General features: G+C 44.7%; 1 protein-coding gene across 1 annotated transcript in view; it reads left to right on the top strand.

The window, feature by feature from the left end:
- The window catches only part of LOC140728057 (tubulin alpha chain), a 46,313-nt gene extending 26,047 nt beyond the window's left edge, over window positions 1–20,266 (top strand). Inside the window, exons 2-4 of the mRNA XM_073046195.1 lie at window positions 14,234–14,456; window positions 17,472–17,620; window positions 19,152–20,266. Coding sequence (XP_072902296.1) covers window positions 14,234–14,456; window positions 17,472–17,620; window positions 19,152–20,129 — 1,350 coding nt within the window. The 3' untranslated portion in view covers window positions 20,130–20,266. The remainder of the gene's footprint in view (window positions 1–14,233; window positions 14,457–17,471; window positions 17,621–19,151) is intronic.
- Window positions 20,267–20,480: the final 214 nt, after the last annotated feature.

Below are 20,480 nucleotides of genomic sequence, written 5' to 3'. Positions count from 1 at the left end.
TCCCTGGCCACAGTTAAGAGATAAAGAGAGCTAGCCTCTCATTAACACACCATTATCTTCTTACTTGGCTACATTCTTAAGTCACTGATGTGTTCAATAGTACAGAGACAATACAGAGGTTTCATTCTCCTACTAAATTGGATACATACATAGCAAATAGCAAACACAAAGCTGACTACATAGTTTTGGTTACACAGCAAACAATGCAACTTTATACTCCAATATATCCCCCCTTTGAGACCCATAGGGTCTCTCACAGAGAAAGAAAACTAAGAGTCCGCGCACAAAAGCCCCAATAAACTCAAGCACTTATTCCCAAATCTTGGGTTAAACTATAATTTTCTGCGCCAAGACCTCAAAGTATTCTCTCCCTGTTACCCTGGGCCGCTGAGCCAAAAACCTGTCCCTTTGTACCTGAGACAGGAAAAAAAAAACTCAGAAGCCCTTACAATCTACTCCCACACTGTCGTTTTGCTCTTGTTCATCCTGCAGGTGTTGTAGGCTGTAACGATACATTTTCGGTGTTTCTTTCTCCACTAAGCTTGCTTCAGTAATTGCCACGAGCATTGGAAATTGTTTGGTTGCAGCACGCACTACAAGAGACTTGAGACAAGGAAGAAAACAGCACAGCACAAACGCACAGCTCAACAATATAATACTGACAGTTATTGCCATTTTAGTCAGCCATGCTCCCCATCCTCCGAGTCTACTTTCCAACCAGTCAAATAACTGATGTCCAAATCCTGCATTCTGTTTAACTTCCTTTCTTAGACTTTTCAACTTGTACATTGCCTTAGTAAACAATCCTTCTGGACTAGTATTATTTGGTATAAAAGTACAGCACTTCTCTCCAAACATCACACAAACTCCTTTTTCTGCCAACAGGCAGAGTGTTCCACTCTGTGACATCCCCTTGTACTTTCCTCCAAACACCTTAAAATTGTGCCCCTTCGTAATGCCACAATGGGGGTGGGGGAAACCTCTGGCTGTCCACTCTGTCTATGGCGCATATCATCTAGTGCACCTCTTTAAGTCACCTCCCTTCCTCCTTTGGAGTGGTGGGGGGGGGGGAGAGAGAGATCCCTAAGTAACAATCAGGAGTAGAGGAAGGAGACACTGGTTGAAGGAGGATCTAAGCAGGACTGTTCACTGTCATACCAGTCACAGCTGGCAAACAGGTTTTCCTGAGGAGTGATGTTGTCACACCCAGCTCTGTACCTTTCCTTTTCAATCAGAAGCACTGTGTTGTTTTGCAGCAGCAGTGCAATGCAATTCATTTTTAAAGAAGTCTACAAGTTACAAAAGGATGTTTATTTATATATATATATACACACACACACACACAAATAAAAAGGTAGCAAAAATGGTGTTTATGGGTTCGTGGTCTGCTGAGAAATCTGATTGTGGAGGGGAAGATGTCCCAACATGTTGAGTGTGTTTTCAGGCAGTTGGTAGTAATGAGAAGAGTGCACAGTAGTGTAGTGGTTAGTGTAATGCTATTATAGTGTTCAATTTCTGCTTCTGTGTGTAATGAGTTGGTTCGCCCTGTGACCACGTGGATTTCCCTTGGGTGATCTGTTTGCTCCCACTTCTCAAACATATACAGGGTTAATTGGGCACATGGAGCAGTGCTGGCTCATTGGGCTGGAAAGGCCTGTTTCCAAGGTATACATTTTTTTTTAAAATGGAAAGCAAATACTGTATGTAGCATTCATAGACCTTTCTGAAATCTGATGGCAGAGAGGAAGAAGCATTTTTCTAAAATATGGAGTTAAGGTCTTCAGGCTCCTGTTGCTACCACCAGGGAGGTACAAGAAGAGGGCATGTCCTGGATGGTGAGGGCCCTTGGAGATGGATACCACATTCTTGAAGCACTGTCTGTTTATGCCCTCAGTGGTGGTGAAGGCGAGTGCCCACGATGGTCCTGGCTGAGTTTGCTCGTGCTGAATCTTCTTGCCTAGGGGTTTGGGAAGGAGAGTCAACACGGCCAACTGGGGCTTGAGTGGGTTTATAATTCAGTGTCGGGTTCAAGGTGCCTATGGTGTCTGTTAGCCCATGACCTAGGAGCAGAATCAGGCCTTTCAGCCCACCAGGTCTGCTCTGCCATTTTATCATAGCTGATTTGCCTCTCTAGCCCATTCTCCTACCTTCTCCCTGTAACCTTGTTGCCCCGACTAATCAAGAACCTATCAATCTCTCCTCAGGAACAATCTAGGAATCTAGAAACTGACATCTCCAAATTTTTCACTCACTAAGGTCATTCATGCTAAACATTTAGTTTTATTGATGTCTCTGTTCCTTTGCAGGTGAAGTTTGCTCGAGTGGTGAGGTGAACAGGCTTGGCTGCCCAGCTAAGCCCATCTCCCTGGATCTCATTAAAACCTATGAATTATTGAAAGGACTAGGTAGAATGCACATGGACAGGACGTTTCCTATATTGGGGAGTCTAGAACCAGAAGCCACAGCCTCAATACAAGGACATCCCTTTAGAACAGAGATAAAGAAGATCTTAACAAGCAGGTGGTGAATCTGTGGAGGCCAAGTCATTGTGTATCTTTAAAGTGGAGGTTGATAGGTTCTTGATTAGTAAGGTTATGGGGAAAAGGCCGGAGAATGGGGTTGAGATGGAATGGCAGAGCAGATTTGATGGACTAAATCTGCTCCTAATGTAGGTCTTTTTGTTATTTTTAGTTTCTTTTCATGCCTTGTGGCACTTTCGGCAGCAACCTTGCCGTTTCTTTAACACTTTTTTAATGAGGCCAAGTTGCTAGATCGACACTTTATGGTCTTGAGTCGATATTATTTTACAACGCAAGAATTCAGCAGGCCAGGCTGGGGATTCCAGATGATTATCTGGGCTCACGTTCCCTGGCTGAGGATCACTGCACAGTCAAAGTCAAAGTAGAGTTTATTGCAAAGGTGCAGTGGAAGTCTTATTTGCAACAGCATCACAGGGACAAAGCATCAGAGATGCAACTTCCGCTGGCAGCTCGTTCCAACCCTTCACCACCCTCTGAGTGAACAAGTTCCCCTTAAGTATTTCATCCTTCACACTTAACCTATGACCTAATCATTACACTTTGTATTTTTTTCTATTTATTTTCTAGGGTTTGTGGTTTATTTCAGCAGGTTACTATCAAGGATAACCATACCCTGCAGGACTGGTAGTTCATGAACTGCTCTGGTTTCAGCTTATATCAATGGGTTAATCATTAAACCAGTTGTTAACTGGAATGCAAATAGAATACTGCAGAGCTGCTGCTGGTGTGTGTAACCACTGTGAGCGGTTATCATTTCCTGTTCACGTAATGCCGGAGGTTTCATCATATTGTGTATGGACTCCACAGGTTCCCTGATTCAAGATTCGTCTCTCACATCAAATTCAAGTTTAATTGTCATTCAACCACACACATGAATACAGCCAAATGAAAAGTGATCCTCAGGCATTAAGATGCAAAACACAGTAGCAACAGTCACACTCAGCACAAGGCACATGTTGCATACAATTACAACAGCAGTGGAATACAATCACAAAAAATAACATGGACCAAGTCCCTGAGTGTCAAGGTCTGTAGGTTGATGGTCCATGGGATGTTGTCCTGGAGCCACGTGTTCAGTGAAATGTGTCATTTGTGTTAACAATAGACACAACCTAAGGATGTGCTGGAAACAGCCCTGAAGTGGTGCCACACAACGTGGCATGCCCACAATGCTCAGCAGAACAACAGTGCACCAAAGCAACAACCACAACAGCAAAACAAGACCTGTCCCTCCCTCACACCCAGACGAATACGAAGTCCTCTAACCCCAGGACTTCTCTGGCCTCCAGTCTCCATCAACCTCTGACTCGGGCTTGTGGACGCTGCACATTGACTTCTTCAGAGGACTCGTAGAGATTCGCAGAATTGGGGTTCCAGCCAACAGGCCTCAACTTCTGGCCTTCCAATTTGACCCTCAGGCCTCAATCCTTGACCCTGAAGATGCGCTGATCACTGAACAGTAGGCTTCAAACCCTGGACTCTCCAACGAAGGGACCCTGATCATTAGGTCTCAAACTTGGGTTTCACTGATTTGTGAACCCAGGGATCATCGGACCTGGATAACTACACCATTCTTGTCGAAGCTACTCTTTCATAGCAGTTTTCACCTGCTTATGGAATGTGGATGTCACTGACAAAGGCAGGATTTATTGACCATCCCTAAATAGTCAAAATAAATGAAGAACAATGCCCCCTTTGACCCTCACCAATTTTTATCTATACACCAAAGAAAGCATCCAATCTGGATGCATCATGGCAAATACTCTGCTTGTGACTGCAGAGAGTTGTGGACACAGCTCAGTACTTCACGTGGCCCTTGAACCTTATACCTGCACGACATTTTCTTTCTAATTGTAACACTATATTCTGAATTCTGCTTTTTCCTTTTCTACCTCAATATACCTATATAGCAGAACTCTCTGACTTGAAAACAAAAATCTTTCTCTCAATATCTGGGTACATGTGACAATAATAAAGTAATTTAAATTGTAATTCCAATTCCACCAACCAGAACCATTGATGTTTCCTCTCAGATCAGGCAGTCCAATACATTATGTTGCCATACCTCCATTCCTCCAAATGGCTTGCAAGCCCTTAACCTCAGCAACTGATGGTTCCTCCAGCATTTCTGACTGGCTCCAGGGCAATAAGTGTCATTGATTAGTAAGGGTGTTAAAGGTTACAGGGAGAAAACAGGAGAAGGGCGTTGAGAGGGGAAAATAAATTAGCCATGATGGAAAAATAGGAGCAGAATTAGACCGGCCCACTGAATCCACTTTAAGACTTGCGGTTATGGGAGATGTCATAGGAAGAGAGTTGAGGGGGAAAAATAAATCAGCCATGGTGAAACAGACTCCATTGCTCATCTTCTCATGTTCTCGTTAGAACTCGTGTTCTTGATATTTATTGCTTGTTTATTTTTCCTCGTTTTGTATTTTCAGTTTTTTTTGTTTTTGCACATTGGTTGCCTAACCTGTTGGGTGTGGACTTTAATTGATTCTATTGTTTCTTGTATTTGCTGTGATTGCCTGCAAGAAAAGGAATCTGCAGGATTGTATACGATGGCATGTAATTTTAGAATAAATTTAGTTTGAAATGTTTTGAACTTTGAGTAGACTAATTCGATTCCTCTATCATAAGGTCTTATCAGGTTATTGAGCTAACCTGTGCAACCCTAACCCTACCTCAACCATGGAACACTACGGACCACCTTTTGCACTACCATGGACATGTTTCAGTTCTCTTTTATGTGCAAATATCTTGTTTTGCAGTCCTTCACTGTCCTGTATAATTTATGGCACGAGGAGATTTACTAGTTTGCTGCTTGGATCAGAGAGGATGGGTTGATGGAACTAGGATTTTCTTCTTGGAGAGAATGAGGATGAGGTGACTTGATAGAGGTGTCCAAGATAGAAAGAGGCATAGCTAGAACATTTCCCCAGTGTGAAAATGGCTAATATGAAGGTGCATGATTTTAAGGTGATTGAAGAAGGTTGTCAATTTTTGTTTGCATGGAATGGTGGGTGCGTGAAATGCCCTGCCAGGGGTGGTGGTAAAAGCAGATACATTTGGGACATATAGGAGGGTCTTAGACGGGCATGGATGATAGGGAAAAATAAAAGGAGGGCTCTGTGGGAGGGAAGGGTTAGATTGATCATGGAGTAGGTTAAGAGGTCGGCACAACATAGTGGGCTGAAGGGCCTGTACTGTGCTGTAGGGTTCTATGTTCAAATCGCATTTGGATTGAGAGTCAGATGCATTTATTTATTACAGGTATATGGAAACATACAATGAAATGTCTTGTTTGTATTAACAACCAACACAACCTAAGGATGTGCTGGGACAAGCCCGTAACCATTACCAACATAGTAGCCCTCGGCCCTCAATGCTCGGCAGAACACAGAACATTACAAAACAGAACCCAACAAGCAACAAAACAGCAAAACAAGCCCTTTTCACTATGTTCTGTGACATTAAACCCGACCTGCTTTGAATAGCAGAGAATTCCTAATTGCTTTGATAGATTCTTAGAATACCACAGCTCAAACAGGCCCTTTGGCCCATCTAGTCCATATGGAACTACTATTCTGCCTAGTCCCATCAAATTGCACCCGGACCATAGTCTTCTGTACCCCTCCCATTCATGCACCTATCAACATTTCTGTCAGATGTTCAAATCCTAATTCACCACTTCCGCTGGTGGCTCGTTGCACACTCTCACCACTCTCCCAGTCCCTGTTCTGTTCCACTTCACCTTTCACCCTTAACCCATGAACTATAGCCCTAGTCTCACCCAACCTCATTTACCCTATCTATACCCCTCATGTCTCCTTTGTAAACTCTTCTGTTGTCCTGATGAAGGGTCTCAGCCCGAAATGCTGACTGTTTACTCATCCCTGACCTGCTGAGTTCCTCCAGCACTGTGTGAGTGTGTTGCACTGGATTTCCTGCAGCTGCAGAATCTCTCGTGTCCCTGTTGTCCTTGTGGCATGAGAGTCAGGACTGTGAAAAGGTGCAGTGGAGATGGTCAAACCATGAATTTCAGTGATTGCATATCCACTTTCCCACTCTGCAAATTAATCTCGTACCATTTGTTTTACTGTCTCACTACACCCAAGCTGTGATGCAACAATTAGGGATGGGCTGTCCTGTACACCTATCACCATTGTTACACAACCGCACTTCCCCAGGGACCTGTCAATCAAAAATAAACATGTCCTCGGGACACAAGGCAACATTTGGCGGGAAAGTGAGACCAGGAAGGATCTCAATCGTCAACGCTGTTTCTCTCTCTATATAAGCGCTGGCTGACCTGATGGATCTTTCTCTGGGTTTATAACATTATGTACAGTAGTCAATCACAGAGCAATACAGCACAGAAACAAGCCCATTGGCCTGTCTAGTCTGTGCCAAGCTTTTATTCGGCCTAGTCCACAAGACCATAAAACATAGGAGCAGAATTGGGTCATCAGCTGATTGAGTCTGCGTCGCCATTCCAACATGGCTGATTTATTATACTTATCAGATCTATTTTCCTGCCTTCTGTAAGTGTACCTGGACCGTAGTCCTCCATACCCCTCCCATCCATGTGCCTATTCAAATATCTCAAATGTTGGAATTATGCTCCCATCCACACTTCCACTGGCAGCTCACTCCATACTCTCACCACCCTCTGAGTGAAGAAGTTCCCCCTCAGGTTTCCCTTAAACATTTCACCTTTCACCCTTAACCCATGACATTCAGTTCTAGTCTCACCCAGCCTTGGAAAATCAGCACAGGAACAGGCCCTGCAGCCCACGATATTGTGCTAAACTAATTCATCCCCCTCTGTGCACAGTCCATAATCTACCTGCCCTCCCCTCCGTTCTCTGCACATTCATGTGCCCATCTAAGAGACTCTTAAATGCCTCTGTATCTGCTTCTATTACCAGCCCGTGGCAGTCTGAACCAGGCACCCATAAGGCCATAAGGTATATGTGCAGAATTAGGCCATTCAGTCCATTGTGTCTGCTCTGCCAGTTCATTATGGCTGATTTTATTTCCCCCTTAACCCCATTCTCCTGCTTTATTCTGTGTGTGTGTGTGTGTGTGTTTTGGGGGTGGGGAGCCATGTCCCAAACATCTCCTTTAAGCTTTCCTCTCACCTTAAGTTAATATCCTGTAGTATTTGATATTTGGACCCTGTGGAAAAGATTCTGCCGAACTTATAACCCACCCTGGAATTCTCTCCACTCCCATTGGGCAGAGGATACAGATGCTTGAAAGCACTTTCCACTAAGCTAAAGAACAGCTTCTGTCCTGCTGTTATCAGACTCTTGAACAGTCCTCCTGTACCGTAAGATCTAGGATGAAGGAATAACTTTATTTGCATATTAGTTAATTTGCAGTGGTGTGTTGGTCAGGGTGCAACATACAATAAAACACCATTCAACAATTATAGAGGAAAAAATAAAGTTGGAGATTAAGGTATGGATATGGAATAAAATGTACATAAATACCAGCATGTTTTTACAAAGTAAGTGGCATTATAAAATGTGGTTTAAAGCGTTTACAGTGATATGAATAATAGATAGAGGGAGTGGGGGGGATGCTGCAAGAATGGTTGTTCAGATTAGCTGCCTGGCAAAAAGATTTTGTTTTAATAGCTCTGTAGTGCTCTCCAGAAGGGGGAAAAAGCAGTTTGTTGTGTAGGTAGTGCACACAATTATTTTTCCTGCCCACTTCTTTATCCTGGACTGGTACAAGTCCTGCAGTGATGGTAGAGCAGCTATCACTGGTCATTGACGCACATGATGCATTTCACTGTTTTGATGTACATGTGACAAATAAAGCTAATCTTTTAATGTTGGCTGCTTTTCTGGGGCAGTGGGAAGTGACTGGATCTGATCAGGACTTGTTGGACAGGCCACACCGTCGTTGAAGACACGAGAGATTGCAGGTGCTAGAGTAATAAATCTTCTGGAGGAAATCAGGTTGAGTGGTGTCTGTGGAGGGAAAGAAACTGTCGACTGAATTATCTCTCCCCTTCTCCTCTCTATGCTGCCATCTCAGCTCTCTACTGTGTCCTGTAGCAAGCCCTTCAATAGTTGAGGAATTTAATTCAAGAGCTATAAGGTAGTAATGTGGCAGCGTTATAAAATTCTGGTTAGACCACACTTGGAACATTATGTTCAGTTCTGGTTGTCTCCTTATAGGAAGGATATGGAAGCCTTCGAGGTACAGAGGAGATTTACCAGGATGTTGCCTGGATTGGAGAGCATGTCTTATGAGGATGGGTTGAGTGAGCCAGGGCTTTTCTGTCTGGAGCAAATGAGGATGAGATGTGACTTGATAGAGATATACAAGATGACAGGAGGCATAAATTGAGTGGACAGCCAGGGAGGAAATGACTAATAGGAGGGGGGCATAATTTTAAGGTTATGGGAGGAAGGTATGGGCATGTCAGAGACATGTTTTTTTTTACATGGAGAGTGGTGGGTGGTAGAAGCAGATACATCAGGGATGATTAAACTCTTAGATAGGCACATGGATATGAGGAAAAATGTAGGGCTATTTGGGGTGGAAGGGTTAGATTGATCTTTGTGTAGGTTAAAAGGTTGGCACAACATTGTGGGACAAAGAATAGTACAGCACAATAATAGTCCTACGTTGTATATTTTAACACAAGGTTTAAAAGAGGAGATACAAGCTAGTTTGTCATCCTAGTTTCTATAACACTCTGATATAACCGTAGAGCAGCAACAATAGCTTTACAGTTGGATGTTATGATCAAGCTGAGGAAATGTATTGATGTGATGTCTCCTTTGTGTTTGGGGATTACACACTGGGTTGTTTTGTGTTCCATCATCTGCTGCTGTTCATCATGGAAACTTACTTGAAATTCTTTTCCATTTATATTTGGGACTAAGATGAATGCATCCTCACAGGTAGAGGGGATTTTTTTCTTTACATTTCCAATGACCTTGCAAACATTTGTCTAAAATTAATGCCTGTGCCTTGGGATGCAGAGAAATTAGTAAATTGGATTATTATTGTCACATGCTGAGGTACAGTGGAAGAACCTGCTTTCTGTCATATTGGTCAATAGATTACAACAGTATGTTGAGGTAAAGATCATTTTTACTTGTCACCTGTACGGTGAAACATTGAAACGTGCAGTGAAATGCTTTGTTTTGTGTCGGTGATGTACAGAGTCCAAGGATGTGTTGGGTTGCCATGTTTCCAGCACTGACATAGTAACCCTAACCTGTGTCCTTTTGGAATGTGGGAGGAAACTGGAGCACATACTGTCACAGAGAGAACACACAAACTCCTCACGACAGCGGTGGGAATTGAACCCTAATCACTGGTGCTATAAAATGTTGCTGACCACTACCAAGATAAAACAATAACAGAATAAATAATAAAGTGTAACAGCTACACAAAGTGTAATACATGTGAACAATAAGGGGCAAGATCGTAACAATGGCTTTGACGTCTTATTGTACGAGGAGACAGTTAAATAGTCTTGTAACAATAGTCCTTGAGTCTGGTGGTGCTTTCAGGCTTTTGTATCTGCTTCCCAGTGGAAGAGGGGAGAAGAGAGAATATCTGGGGTCGGTGGGGTCTTTGGTTTTGTTGAAGCAGTGCGAAACGCAGAGAGAATTGAAGGATATCCGTCTATAAAAAGCCAGAACATAGTGGCAATATTCAGTGGGTCAGTCTGTGAATGTAGATGAAGAAATTATCAACAGCTTGGGTTCAGTAGCCTTTGTCAGACTGAGTGGAGATCAGCTGTGCCAAGGGAGGGTATGTGATTGGGCAGAATGCAGACGTTTTCATCGAATATAGCACAGTACGGGTCTTTGGCCACAATGTTGTACCAGCCCTTTAACCTACTCCACGATCAACATAATCCTTCCCTTCTACAGAGCTGTAACCCTCCAATTATCGTACATCCATGTGTATTAGAGCATAAAACGTGAAGCAATGTAGCACAGTATAGGCCCTTCAGCTGTGCTGACCTGTATAAACCTACTTCACAATCAGTCTAACCCTTCCTTCCTACATAGTCCATAGCACTCCATCCAAATGCTTATCTAAGAGTCCTTTAAGTGTTCCTATTGTACCAACCCAATTTCTCTTGCCATGACAAAAGGCGGTTTGTTCAAAAAGTGTCATAGGCTAATTCCGTTTTGTTCTCCTCTTTCTGAGCAAGTACTCCACCCTGGATTTTAGCACTCATTTGCACTAATTAACCTACACCATCTCTGAGATGTAGGAGGAAATGGGAGCATCAGGAGGAAGCCCACGTGGTCACAGGGAGAGCTCAAAGTCAGGATGGAACTTGGGTCCGTAGCTGGTGACATCTCTTGAAGAGATGGGTTATAGATCTAGAAAATGGTGAAACGGTTGAAATCAGCAGAAGTTCCTGTTGAATAGAGATGTGAGATTCTGCAAATGCTGGAAAACTTGGGCAACACACGCAAAATGCTGGAGGAACTCTGCTAAACAAGAAAAGAGCCTAGGGTATACAGGAAAGATCCTAGCATGGATAGAACATTAGCTGATTGGTAGGAGGCAAAGAGTGGGAATAAAGGGAGCCTTTTTGGATTGGCTGCAGGTGACTGGTGGTGTTCCACAGGGTTCTGTGTTGCGACTGCTTTTTACGTTATATTTCAATGATTTGGATGGAGAAATTGGCTTTGTGGACAAGTTGCAGGTGATACAAAGATAGGTGGAGGGGCAGGTAGTGTTGAGGAAGACAAGAGGTTGCAGTACAACTTAGACAGATTAGGAGAATGGACAAAGAAGAGGTAAATGGAATATAATGTCAGGAAGTACACAACGTTGGAAGAACTCAGCAGGTCAGGCAGCATCCGTGAGAAAAGAGTAGCCAACGTTTCGGGCCGAGACCCTTCATCAGGAATGGGGGGAAGAGAGGGCCGAAGCCCAGTAATAGAGATAGGGGAGAGGGTAGGGCCTAGAGGTGCTAGGTGGAAAACCAATCAGAGGAAAGATAAAGGGGGGAGGGGGAGGGGATAAGCATGAAAGAACTGTAGAGATAAAGAAGCAGAAAGTTGAAAGGGGAGAGAGGCAGAGAGGGACCTGGGATAGGGGAAGGGGGAGGGAATTACCAGAAATTGGAGTATTCAATATTCGTACCACCAGGCTGGAGGCTACCCAGACGGTAGATGAGGTGTTGCTCCTCCAACCTGAGTTTGGCCTCATCATGGCAGTAGAGGAGGCCATGTAAGGACATATCTAGATGGGAATGAGAGGCAGAGTTGAAGTGGATGGCAACCGGGAGGTCCTGTCTGTTGTGGTCCCCCAATCTGCGTCGGGTCTCGCCGATGTAGAGGAGGCCGCACCGGGAGCACCGGATGCAATAGACGACTCCAGCAGACTCACAGGTGAAGTGTTGCCTCCTTTACTGCAATGACGAGGCCAAACGCAGGTTGGAGGAGCAACATTGGTGGTATGAACATTGAATTCTTCAATTTCAGGTAATTCCCTCCCCCTCCCCCTTCCCCTATCCCGGGTCCCTCTCTGCCTCTCTCCCCTTTCAACTTTCTGCTTCTTTATCTCTACAGTTCTTTCATGCTTATCCCCTCTCCCTCCCCACTTCATCTTTCCTCTGATTGGTTTTCCACCTGGAGCCTCTAGGCCCTACCCCCTCCCCTATCTCTATTACTGGGCTTTGGCCCTCTCTTCCCCCCATTCCTGATGAAGGGTCTCGGCCTGAAACGTTGGCTACTCTTTTCCCACGGATGCTGCCTGACCTGCTGAGTTCTTCCAACGTTGTGTACATATTCTTTGATCCACAGCATCTGCAGTTATATTTTTGTATTTTAATGTCAGGAAGTTTATGGTCATGCACTTTGGTAAAAGGAATAATAACATAGACTATTTCCTAAATTGGAGAAAATTCAAAAATCCAAGGTGCAAAGGGACTTGGGAGTCCTCGTGTAGGATTCCCTAAAGGTTAATTTGCAAGTTGACTCAGTAGTAAGGAAGGCAATTGCAATGTTAGCATTCATTTTGAGAGAACTAGAATATAAAAGCAAGGATGTAATGCTGAGGCTTTGTAAGCCACTGGTGAGGCCTCACTCACAGTATTGTCAGCAGTTTTGGGCCCCCTTATTTAAGAATGAATGTGCTGACATTGGAGATGGTTCAGAGGAGATTCACGAGAATGATTACGGAAATGAAAGGGCTATGAATTGAGCAGCGATTGAAGGCTCTGAGCTTGTATTTGCTGGAATTTAGAAGAATGAGGAGGGATCTCAATGAAACCTATTGAATGTTGAAAGATCTAGATAAGAGTGGACATGGAGAGGCTGTTCCCTTTAGGTGGGGGAATCCAGGACCAGAGGGCACAGCCTCAAAACAGATGAATATTTAGAACAGAGATGAGAAATTCTGTTAGCTAGAGGTTATTGAATCTGTGGAAGTCATTGCCGCAGGTGGCTGTGGAGGCTAGGTCACTGGGCGCATTTAAGTTGGAGGTTGATTGGTTCTTGACTAGTCAGCGTGAAAAGTTATAGGGAGAAGGCAGGAGAATGAGGTTCAGAGGGTAATGGGTCAGCCACAATGATTCAACGGGTTTAATGGCCTAATTTTGTTCTTGTCTTATGGTCTAATGCAGCAGGTCAGGTAGCACCTAAAGAGGGAAATGAGTGTGAGTGTGTGTGTATGAGATCTGGAAGACATTCTAACTGGTTGCATCACCATCTGGTGTGGAGGGGCCACTGTACAGGATTGGGAAAAAGCTGCAGAGGGTTGTAAGACTAGCCTCCCACTGTCAAGGACATCTTGAAAAGGCAATGCCTCAAAAAGGCAGCATCTACCATTAAGGACCCCCACTGCCAGAATATGCACTCTTCTCAATATTGGCATCAATGAGGAGGTACAGGAGCCCAAATACATGCACTTGAAGTTTTAGGAACAGCTTCTTTCCCTCTGCCATTAGATTTTTGAATAGATAATGAAACCATGAACACTACATATACCGGTATATTTAATTTCACTCACTCAGTGGCTGGCCACTTTATTAGGTACACCTGCTTGTTAATGCAAATGTCTAATCAGCCAATCGTGGCAGCAACTCAATGAATAAAAGCATACAAACATAATTAAGAGGTTCAGTTTTTGTTCAGACCAAACATCAGAATGTGGAAGAAACGTGATCTACATAAGTGACTTTGACTGTGGAATGATTGTTGGTGCAAGACAGGGTGGTTTGAGATATCCTGTGGGTGAAAATGTCTTGTAGCGAGAGGTCAGAAGAGAATGGCCAGGCTGGTTCAAGCTGACAGGAAGGTGACAGTAACTCAAATAAACACGGTACAATGGTATGCACAAGGGCATCTGTGAAAGCAGAACATATCGAACCTTGAAGCGGCCGCAGGCCATGAACATGCACTCAATGCCCACTCATGAGGAAACGGTAGGCTAGTGTTGACAGAGAAACCCATCAGGTTGTTTGTCTTCCTGGAGCGGATGAGGCTGCACTGTACTGCTGCTGCAGAAAAACAGCGTATTTCGCTGTTGCAGCGTTGTATACGCGTGTTGCAGCGTATTTCAGTGATAATAAACCTGATTCTGATTCTTGAATAGAAGAATATGCTTGAGAGGGCCTTCTGACTTTGGTCCTGGTCCAATTCTCGTGTTTTTTTTAAAATTCTGACTTGGTGTTGTTTGTTTATTCCCAGCGTGAATGTATCTCCATCCATGTTGGCCAGGCTGGTGTCCAGATGGGCAATGCCTGCTGGGAGCTGTACTGCTTGGAACATGGCATCCAGCCAGACGGACAGATAATGAGTGACAAGGGCGTCGGAGGAGGAGACGACTCCTACACTACGTTCTTCAGCCAGACTGGAGCTGGTAAACACGTTCCCAGGGCAGTGATGGTGGATCTAGAACCTACTGTGATAGGTTGGTAATGGGCTCTTTGGCACTTTGTTAACCATTTGTATTCATCTTATTTAAGACCATTTAGTGTTATTTCCAGTGCACAAGTGTAAAGGAGAACAAAATAATTATTACTCCAGATCCAGTGCTCAAGCTGCCCAATGAATCATGGGCACTGGCCTACCTGCCGTCAAGAACATGCTGTATATTTAGAAAGATGCCAGAAAGAGTGGAATGACTTTTGCAATTTTCCAGTCTCCCAGAACCATGCCAGGATGAATTGATTCTTGAACGGTCATTACTAATGCTTCTGCAGTCTCTTCAGACACCTCTTTCAGAATTCTGGGATGTACACCCATCTCGTCCAAGTAACCTGTCTATCTTCAGACCTTTCAATTTTTCAAGCAACTGCTCACTTCTGCCCCCTGACACTCTCGACTGTTACAATAAAAAAATAAAGTGCAGTAGAGGGATAGTGAATTTAAAAGGCAAACACGAGGAAATCTGCAGATGCTGGAAATTCAAGCAACACACACAAAATGCTGGTGGAACGCAGCAGGCCAGGCAGCATCTATAGGGAGAAGCGCTGTCAACGTTTTGGGCCGAGACCCTTCGTCAGGACTAACTGAAAGAAAAGATAGCAAGAGATTTGAAAGTAGGAGGGGGAGGGGGAAAATGTGAAATGATAGGAGAAGACTGGAGGGGGTGGTGTGAAGCTGAGAGCCAGACAGGTGATTGGCAAAAGGGATACAGAGCTAGAGAAGGGAAAGGATCATGGGACGGGAGGCCTCGGGAGAAAGAAAGGAGGAGGGAAACACCAGAGGGAGATGGAGAACAGGCAGAGTGAGGGGCAGAGAGAGACCTACCACGCCACCAGCCTCCGGATCCAACGTATAATTTTCCATACCTTCCGCACCTCCAACGGGATCCCACTACCAAGCACATCTTTCCCTCCCCCCACCTTTCTGCTTTCTGCAGGGATCGCTCCCTACGCAACTCCCTTGTCCATTCATCTTCCCCCCACCAATCCCTTCCCACCGATCTCCCGCCTGGCACTTACCCTTGTAAGCAGAACAAGTGCTACACCTGCCCATACACTTCCTCCCTCACCACCATTCAGGGCCCCAGACAGTCCTTCCAGGTGAGGCGACACTTCACCTGTGAGTCGGCTGGTGTGGTATACTGTGTCCGGTGCTCCCGGTGTGGTATACAGCATCCGGTGCTCCCAGTGTGGCCTTTTATATATTGGTGAGACCCGACACAGACTGGGAGACCGTTTCGCTGAACACCTACGCTCTGTCTGCCAGAGAAAGCAGGATCTCCCAGTACCACACATTTTAATTCCACGTCCCATTCCCACTCTGATATGTCTATCCATGGCCTCCTCTACTGTCAAAATGAATCCAAACTCAGGTTGGAGGAACAAAACCTTATATACCGGCTGGGTAGCCTCCAACCTGATGGCATGAACATTGACTTCTCTAACTTCCATTAATGCCCCTCCTCCCCTTCATAGTTTTTTCCCCCCTCTTTTTTTCTCTCTGCCTATCACTCTGCCTGTTCTCCATCTCCCTCTGGTGTTTCCCTCCCCCTTTCTTTCTCCCGAGGCCTCCCGTCCCATGATCCTTTCCCTTCTCCAGCTCTGTATCACTTTCGCCAATCACCTTTCTGGCTCTCAGCTTCACACCACCCCCTCCAGTCTTCTCCTATCATTTCACATTTTCCCCTCCCCCTCCTACTTTCAAATCTCTTGCTATCTTTTCTTTCAGTTAGTCCTGACGAAGGGTCTCGGCCCGAAATGTTGACAGCGCTTCTCTCTATAGATGCTGCCTGGCCTGCTGCGTTCCATCAGCATTTTGTGTGTGTTGAGAGGAATAGTGAGGTAGTTTTCATGGATCATTCATAAATCTGGCAGTGGGGAAAAAACTGTTCCCAAAAATCTTGAGCAACATCTTCAGGCTATTGCACCTCCTCCTTCATGGTAGTAATGAGAAGAGGGCATGTCCTGGATGGTGAGGGTCCTTAATAATTTATGCCATGTTCTTGAGGCACTGATTTTTTGAAAATACCTATGATATTGTGTAGGGTTGTGTCCGTGATGGAACTAGCTGAGTTTACAACCCTCTGCAACCTCTTTAATCCTGTGCATTGGAGCCCTCCCTGCCAGGTGGTGTTGCAACCTGTCAGCTTGCTCTCCACTCTACATCTGAGAAACTTGAGATGATTTAGTATGTTATCAAACTTCTAATGAAGTAGAGCCCCTGGCATCCCTTCTGACAAACATCAGAGCGTTATGCCTAGGATAATTCCTCTAAGATGTTGTCAACCAGAAACTTCATGCTGCTCACCCTTTCCATTGCTGACCACTCGAAGAGGACTGGTGTGTGTTCCTTCGACTTCCCCTTCCTGAAAGTCCACAGTCAATTCCTTGGTCTTGATGAGTGCAAGACACCACTCAACTGGCTGATCTATCTCACTCCTGCCACCATGTCCAGGATGCTGTCTGGATTGGAGAGCATGTTTTATGAGGATGGGCTGAGCGAGCTAGGATTTTCATTTTTCGAGCTGAGGATAAGGGGTGCCTTGATAGAGGTTTACAAAATGATAAAAGGCAAAGATAGTGTGGTCAGGTAATGCCCTTTTCACAGGGTGCAAATGGCTAATACGGGAGTGCATAATTTTAAAGTGATTGGAGAAGAGTATAGGGGGGAAAGTCAGATGACGTTTTTTCTCACAGAGTGGTGCGTGTATGGACCCAGGGGTGCCAGGGGTTGTGGTAAAGGCAGATACACTAGGGATGTTTCAGAGACCTTTAGGCACATGGATGATAGAAAAATAGAGGGCTATGTGGGAAGAAGGGTTAGATTGATCTAGGAGTGGGTTAAAGTGTCAGCACAACATCTTGCTGTACTCCTGTTTGTGCTGGCATCTCAGTGAGGACTGGTGTGTGTTCTTCTGATGTCCACAATCAACTTCCTGGTCTTACACTGCTTCCTTTTGCTATCTAACCTGACTCCTGTCCACCATTCTGAATTTTAGATGAGGTCCGTACCGGTACTTATCGGCAACTCTTCCACCCTGAGCAACTCATCTCTGGCAAGGAAGATGCTGCCAACAATTATGCTCGTGGGCACTACACCATTGGCAAGGAGTTGATTGACTCCGTCTTGGACAGAATCCGTAAACTGGTGAGTGAGGACTCTTAATGCATTCTCTGTTACAGTAATCACTGTCAGGTAAGCAGAAAAGGTACTTGGCAGTCTACCATCACTGCAGGACTTTTGTGTGTCTAGGACAAAGAAGTGGGCATGAAAAATCATTGTGGACACAACCTACACTGTAAACTGTTCTTTTTAAAGGACAGTAGTAGGTGCATGGAACACCCTGCCAGGGGTGGACGTAGAGGTATGAGAGAGGAGCTGGCCAAAGTTGATTGGAAGGGGACACTAGCAGGGATGGTGGCAGAATAACAATGGCTGGAGTTCTTGGGGGCAATTTGGAAGGCGTGTTTAAGATGCATCCCAAGATGAGGAAGTATTCTAAAAGGATGATGAGGCAACCGTAACTCTTGAGAGGTCAAAGACAGCATAGACAAGAGAGGGCATGTAATATAGCGAAATTAGTTAGATGTTAGAGGATTGTGAAGCTTCTAAAAATCAAGAGGTAACTTAAAAAAATGATAAGGGGAGAAAAAATGAAATACGAAGGTAAGCTAGCCAGTAATATTGAAGAGGATCAAAGTGGCAGGTGGAATATAGTGTAAGATTGTGTACTTGGGTAGAAGGAACAAGAGTTTAGACTTTTTTTAAATGGGATGAAAATTCAGATATCAAGATTGCAAAGGGACTTGAGAGTTCTTGTGTGGGATTTCTGAGGCCTTATAAGGCATTGGTCATACTTGGAGTATTATGAGTGGTTTTGGGCCCCTTATCTAAGAAGAGTTGTGTTGGCATTGGAGTGGGTCCAGAGGAAGTGCATGAGAATGATTCAGGGAATGAAAGGGTTAATGTATATGGAGCATTTGCTGGCTCTGGGCCTGAACTCGCTGGAGTTTAGAAGAATGGGAGGAGGGAGTGAGGTGGAGGAGAGAATCTCATTGAAACCTATTGAATATTGAAAGGCCTAGATGGTGTGGATGTAGAAAGGATTGTTCCTTTAGTGAGTGAGTCTAGGACCAATGGGCACAGCCTCTGAATAGAGGGACGTTCATTTAGAACAGATCAAAAGGAATTTCATTAATCAGAGGATGCTGCATTTGTGAATTCATTGCCACAGACAGTTGTGGAGGCAAAGTCACTGAGTATATTTAAAGCTGAGGTTAATAGGTTCTTAGTTAGTCAGGGTGTCAAATGTTTTGGAGAGAAAGCAGAAGAATAGGGTTGGGAAGGATAACTAATCAGCCATGATAAAATAGCAGAATAGAATTGATCGGCCAAGTGGCCTAATTCTGTTCTTATGTCTTATGGTCTTGTATTAGGGGCAATTAAGAAACTCTCAGATGGGTAATAGATGGAAAAAAAGAGAGCTGTAAGACCACAGGACATGGGAGCAGAATTATGCTTTTGGCCCATTGATTGGTACATCATTCAATTGTGGCTGATATATTTCTTCTCAACCCACACTCCTGCCTATATTGGCAGGAAGGGTTAAATTGATCTTGGCATTGTTTAAAGGACGGCTGACGGCCCTGCCCTCTTCTGTGTTCCATGTTCCACACAGGCTGACCAGTGCACAGGACTCCAGGGATTCCTCGTCTTCCACAGTTTTGGCGGAGGCACTGGCTCTGGTTTCACCTCTCTGCTGATGGAACGTCTCTCTGTTGATTTTGGCAAGAAGTCCAAGCTGGAGTTCTCCATCTACCCAGCTCCGCAAGTCTCCACCGCAGTGGTTGAACCCTACAACTCCATCTTGACCACCCACACCACCCTAGAGCATTCAGACTGCGCCTTCATGGTAGACAATGAGGCCATCTATGACATCTGCCGGAGAAACCTGGACATAGAGCGCCCAAGTTACACCAATCTTAATCGCCTCATTAGTCAGATTGTGTCATCTATCACAGCCTCTCTTCGCTTTGACGGTGCCCTGAATGTTGATCTGACAGAGTTCCAGACCAATTTAGTCCCATACCCACGTATCCACTTCCCCCTGGCTACCTATGCCCCTGTGATCTCAGCTGAGAAGGCTTACCATGAACAACTGTCTGTAGCTGAGATCACCAATTCCTGCTTTGAGCCAGCAAACCAGATGGTGAAGTGTGACCCTCGCCATGGCAAGTACATGGCTTGTTGTCTGCTTTACCGGGGTGATGTGGTGCCAAAAGATGTCAATGTTGCCATTGGTGCCATCAAAACCAAACGTAGCATCCAGTTTGTAGACTGGTGCCCCACTGGCTTCAAAGTTGGCATCAACTACCAGCCTCCTACTGTGGTGCCCGGTGGTGACCTGGCCAAGGTGCAGCGTGCAGTCTGTATGCTGAGCAACACCACCGCTATTGCTGAAGCCTGGGCTCGCCTTGACCACAAGTTTGACCTGATGTATGCCAAGCGCGCATTTGTGCATTGGTATGTGGGGGAGGGGATGGAGGAGGGGGAGTTCTCCGAGGCCCGGGAAGATATGGCAGCCTTGGAGAAGGATTATGAAGAGGTTGGCCTTGACTCATTTGAGGGTGATGAAGAGGGGGAGGAAGAGTATTAATTAACACTTCATAATCAAAACACAATCTGAAAAATGAGGCTCAATTTTATTTCTTAACATTCTGAAAGTTCACAAGATGGTATGTCTGTACTGGACTTTTATTTTCTGATATTTAATAAAAGAATATTTGGAGCCAACAGCTGTCACAAGTTTTAATGTCTTGGTTTGAATTATCACCGTGCTGTTAATCTGATGTTTGTTGGGTTTAACTGATCATCTTCTGAATTCAAAGTGCTAAGTTTGGAGTAAAATTATTGTCACAGTACATGTATGCTACCATTTACTACCTTGAGATTCATTTTCTTGCAGGCATCTGCAGGGAAAAATAAAGAAATACAATAGAATCTACAA

This window comes from Hemitrygon akajei, chromosome 5, assembly GCF_048418815.1.
Source record: "Hemitrygon akajei chromosome 5, sHemAka1.3, whole genome shotgun sequence".
NCBI classification, from domain to species: Eukaryota; Metazoa; Chordata; class Chondrichthyes; order Myliobatiformes; family Dasyatidae; genus Hemitrygon; species Hemitrygon akajei.
Note: the sequence above shows the minus strand (reverse complement) of the source record. Positions and strands in the feature narration are given on the sequence as shown.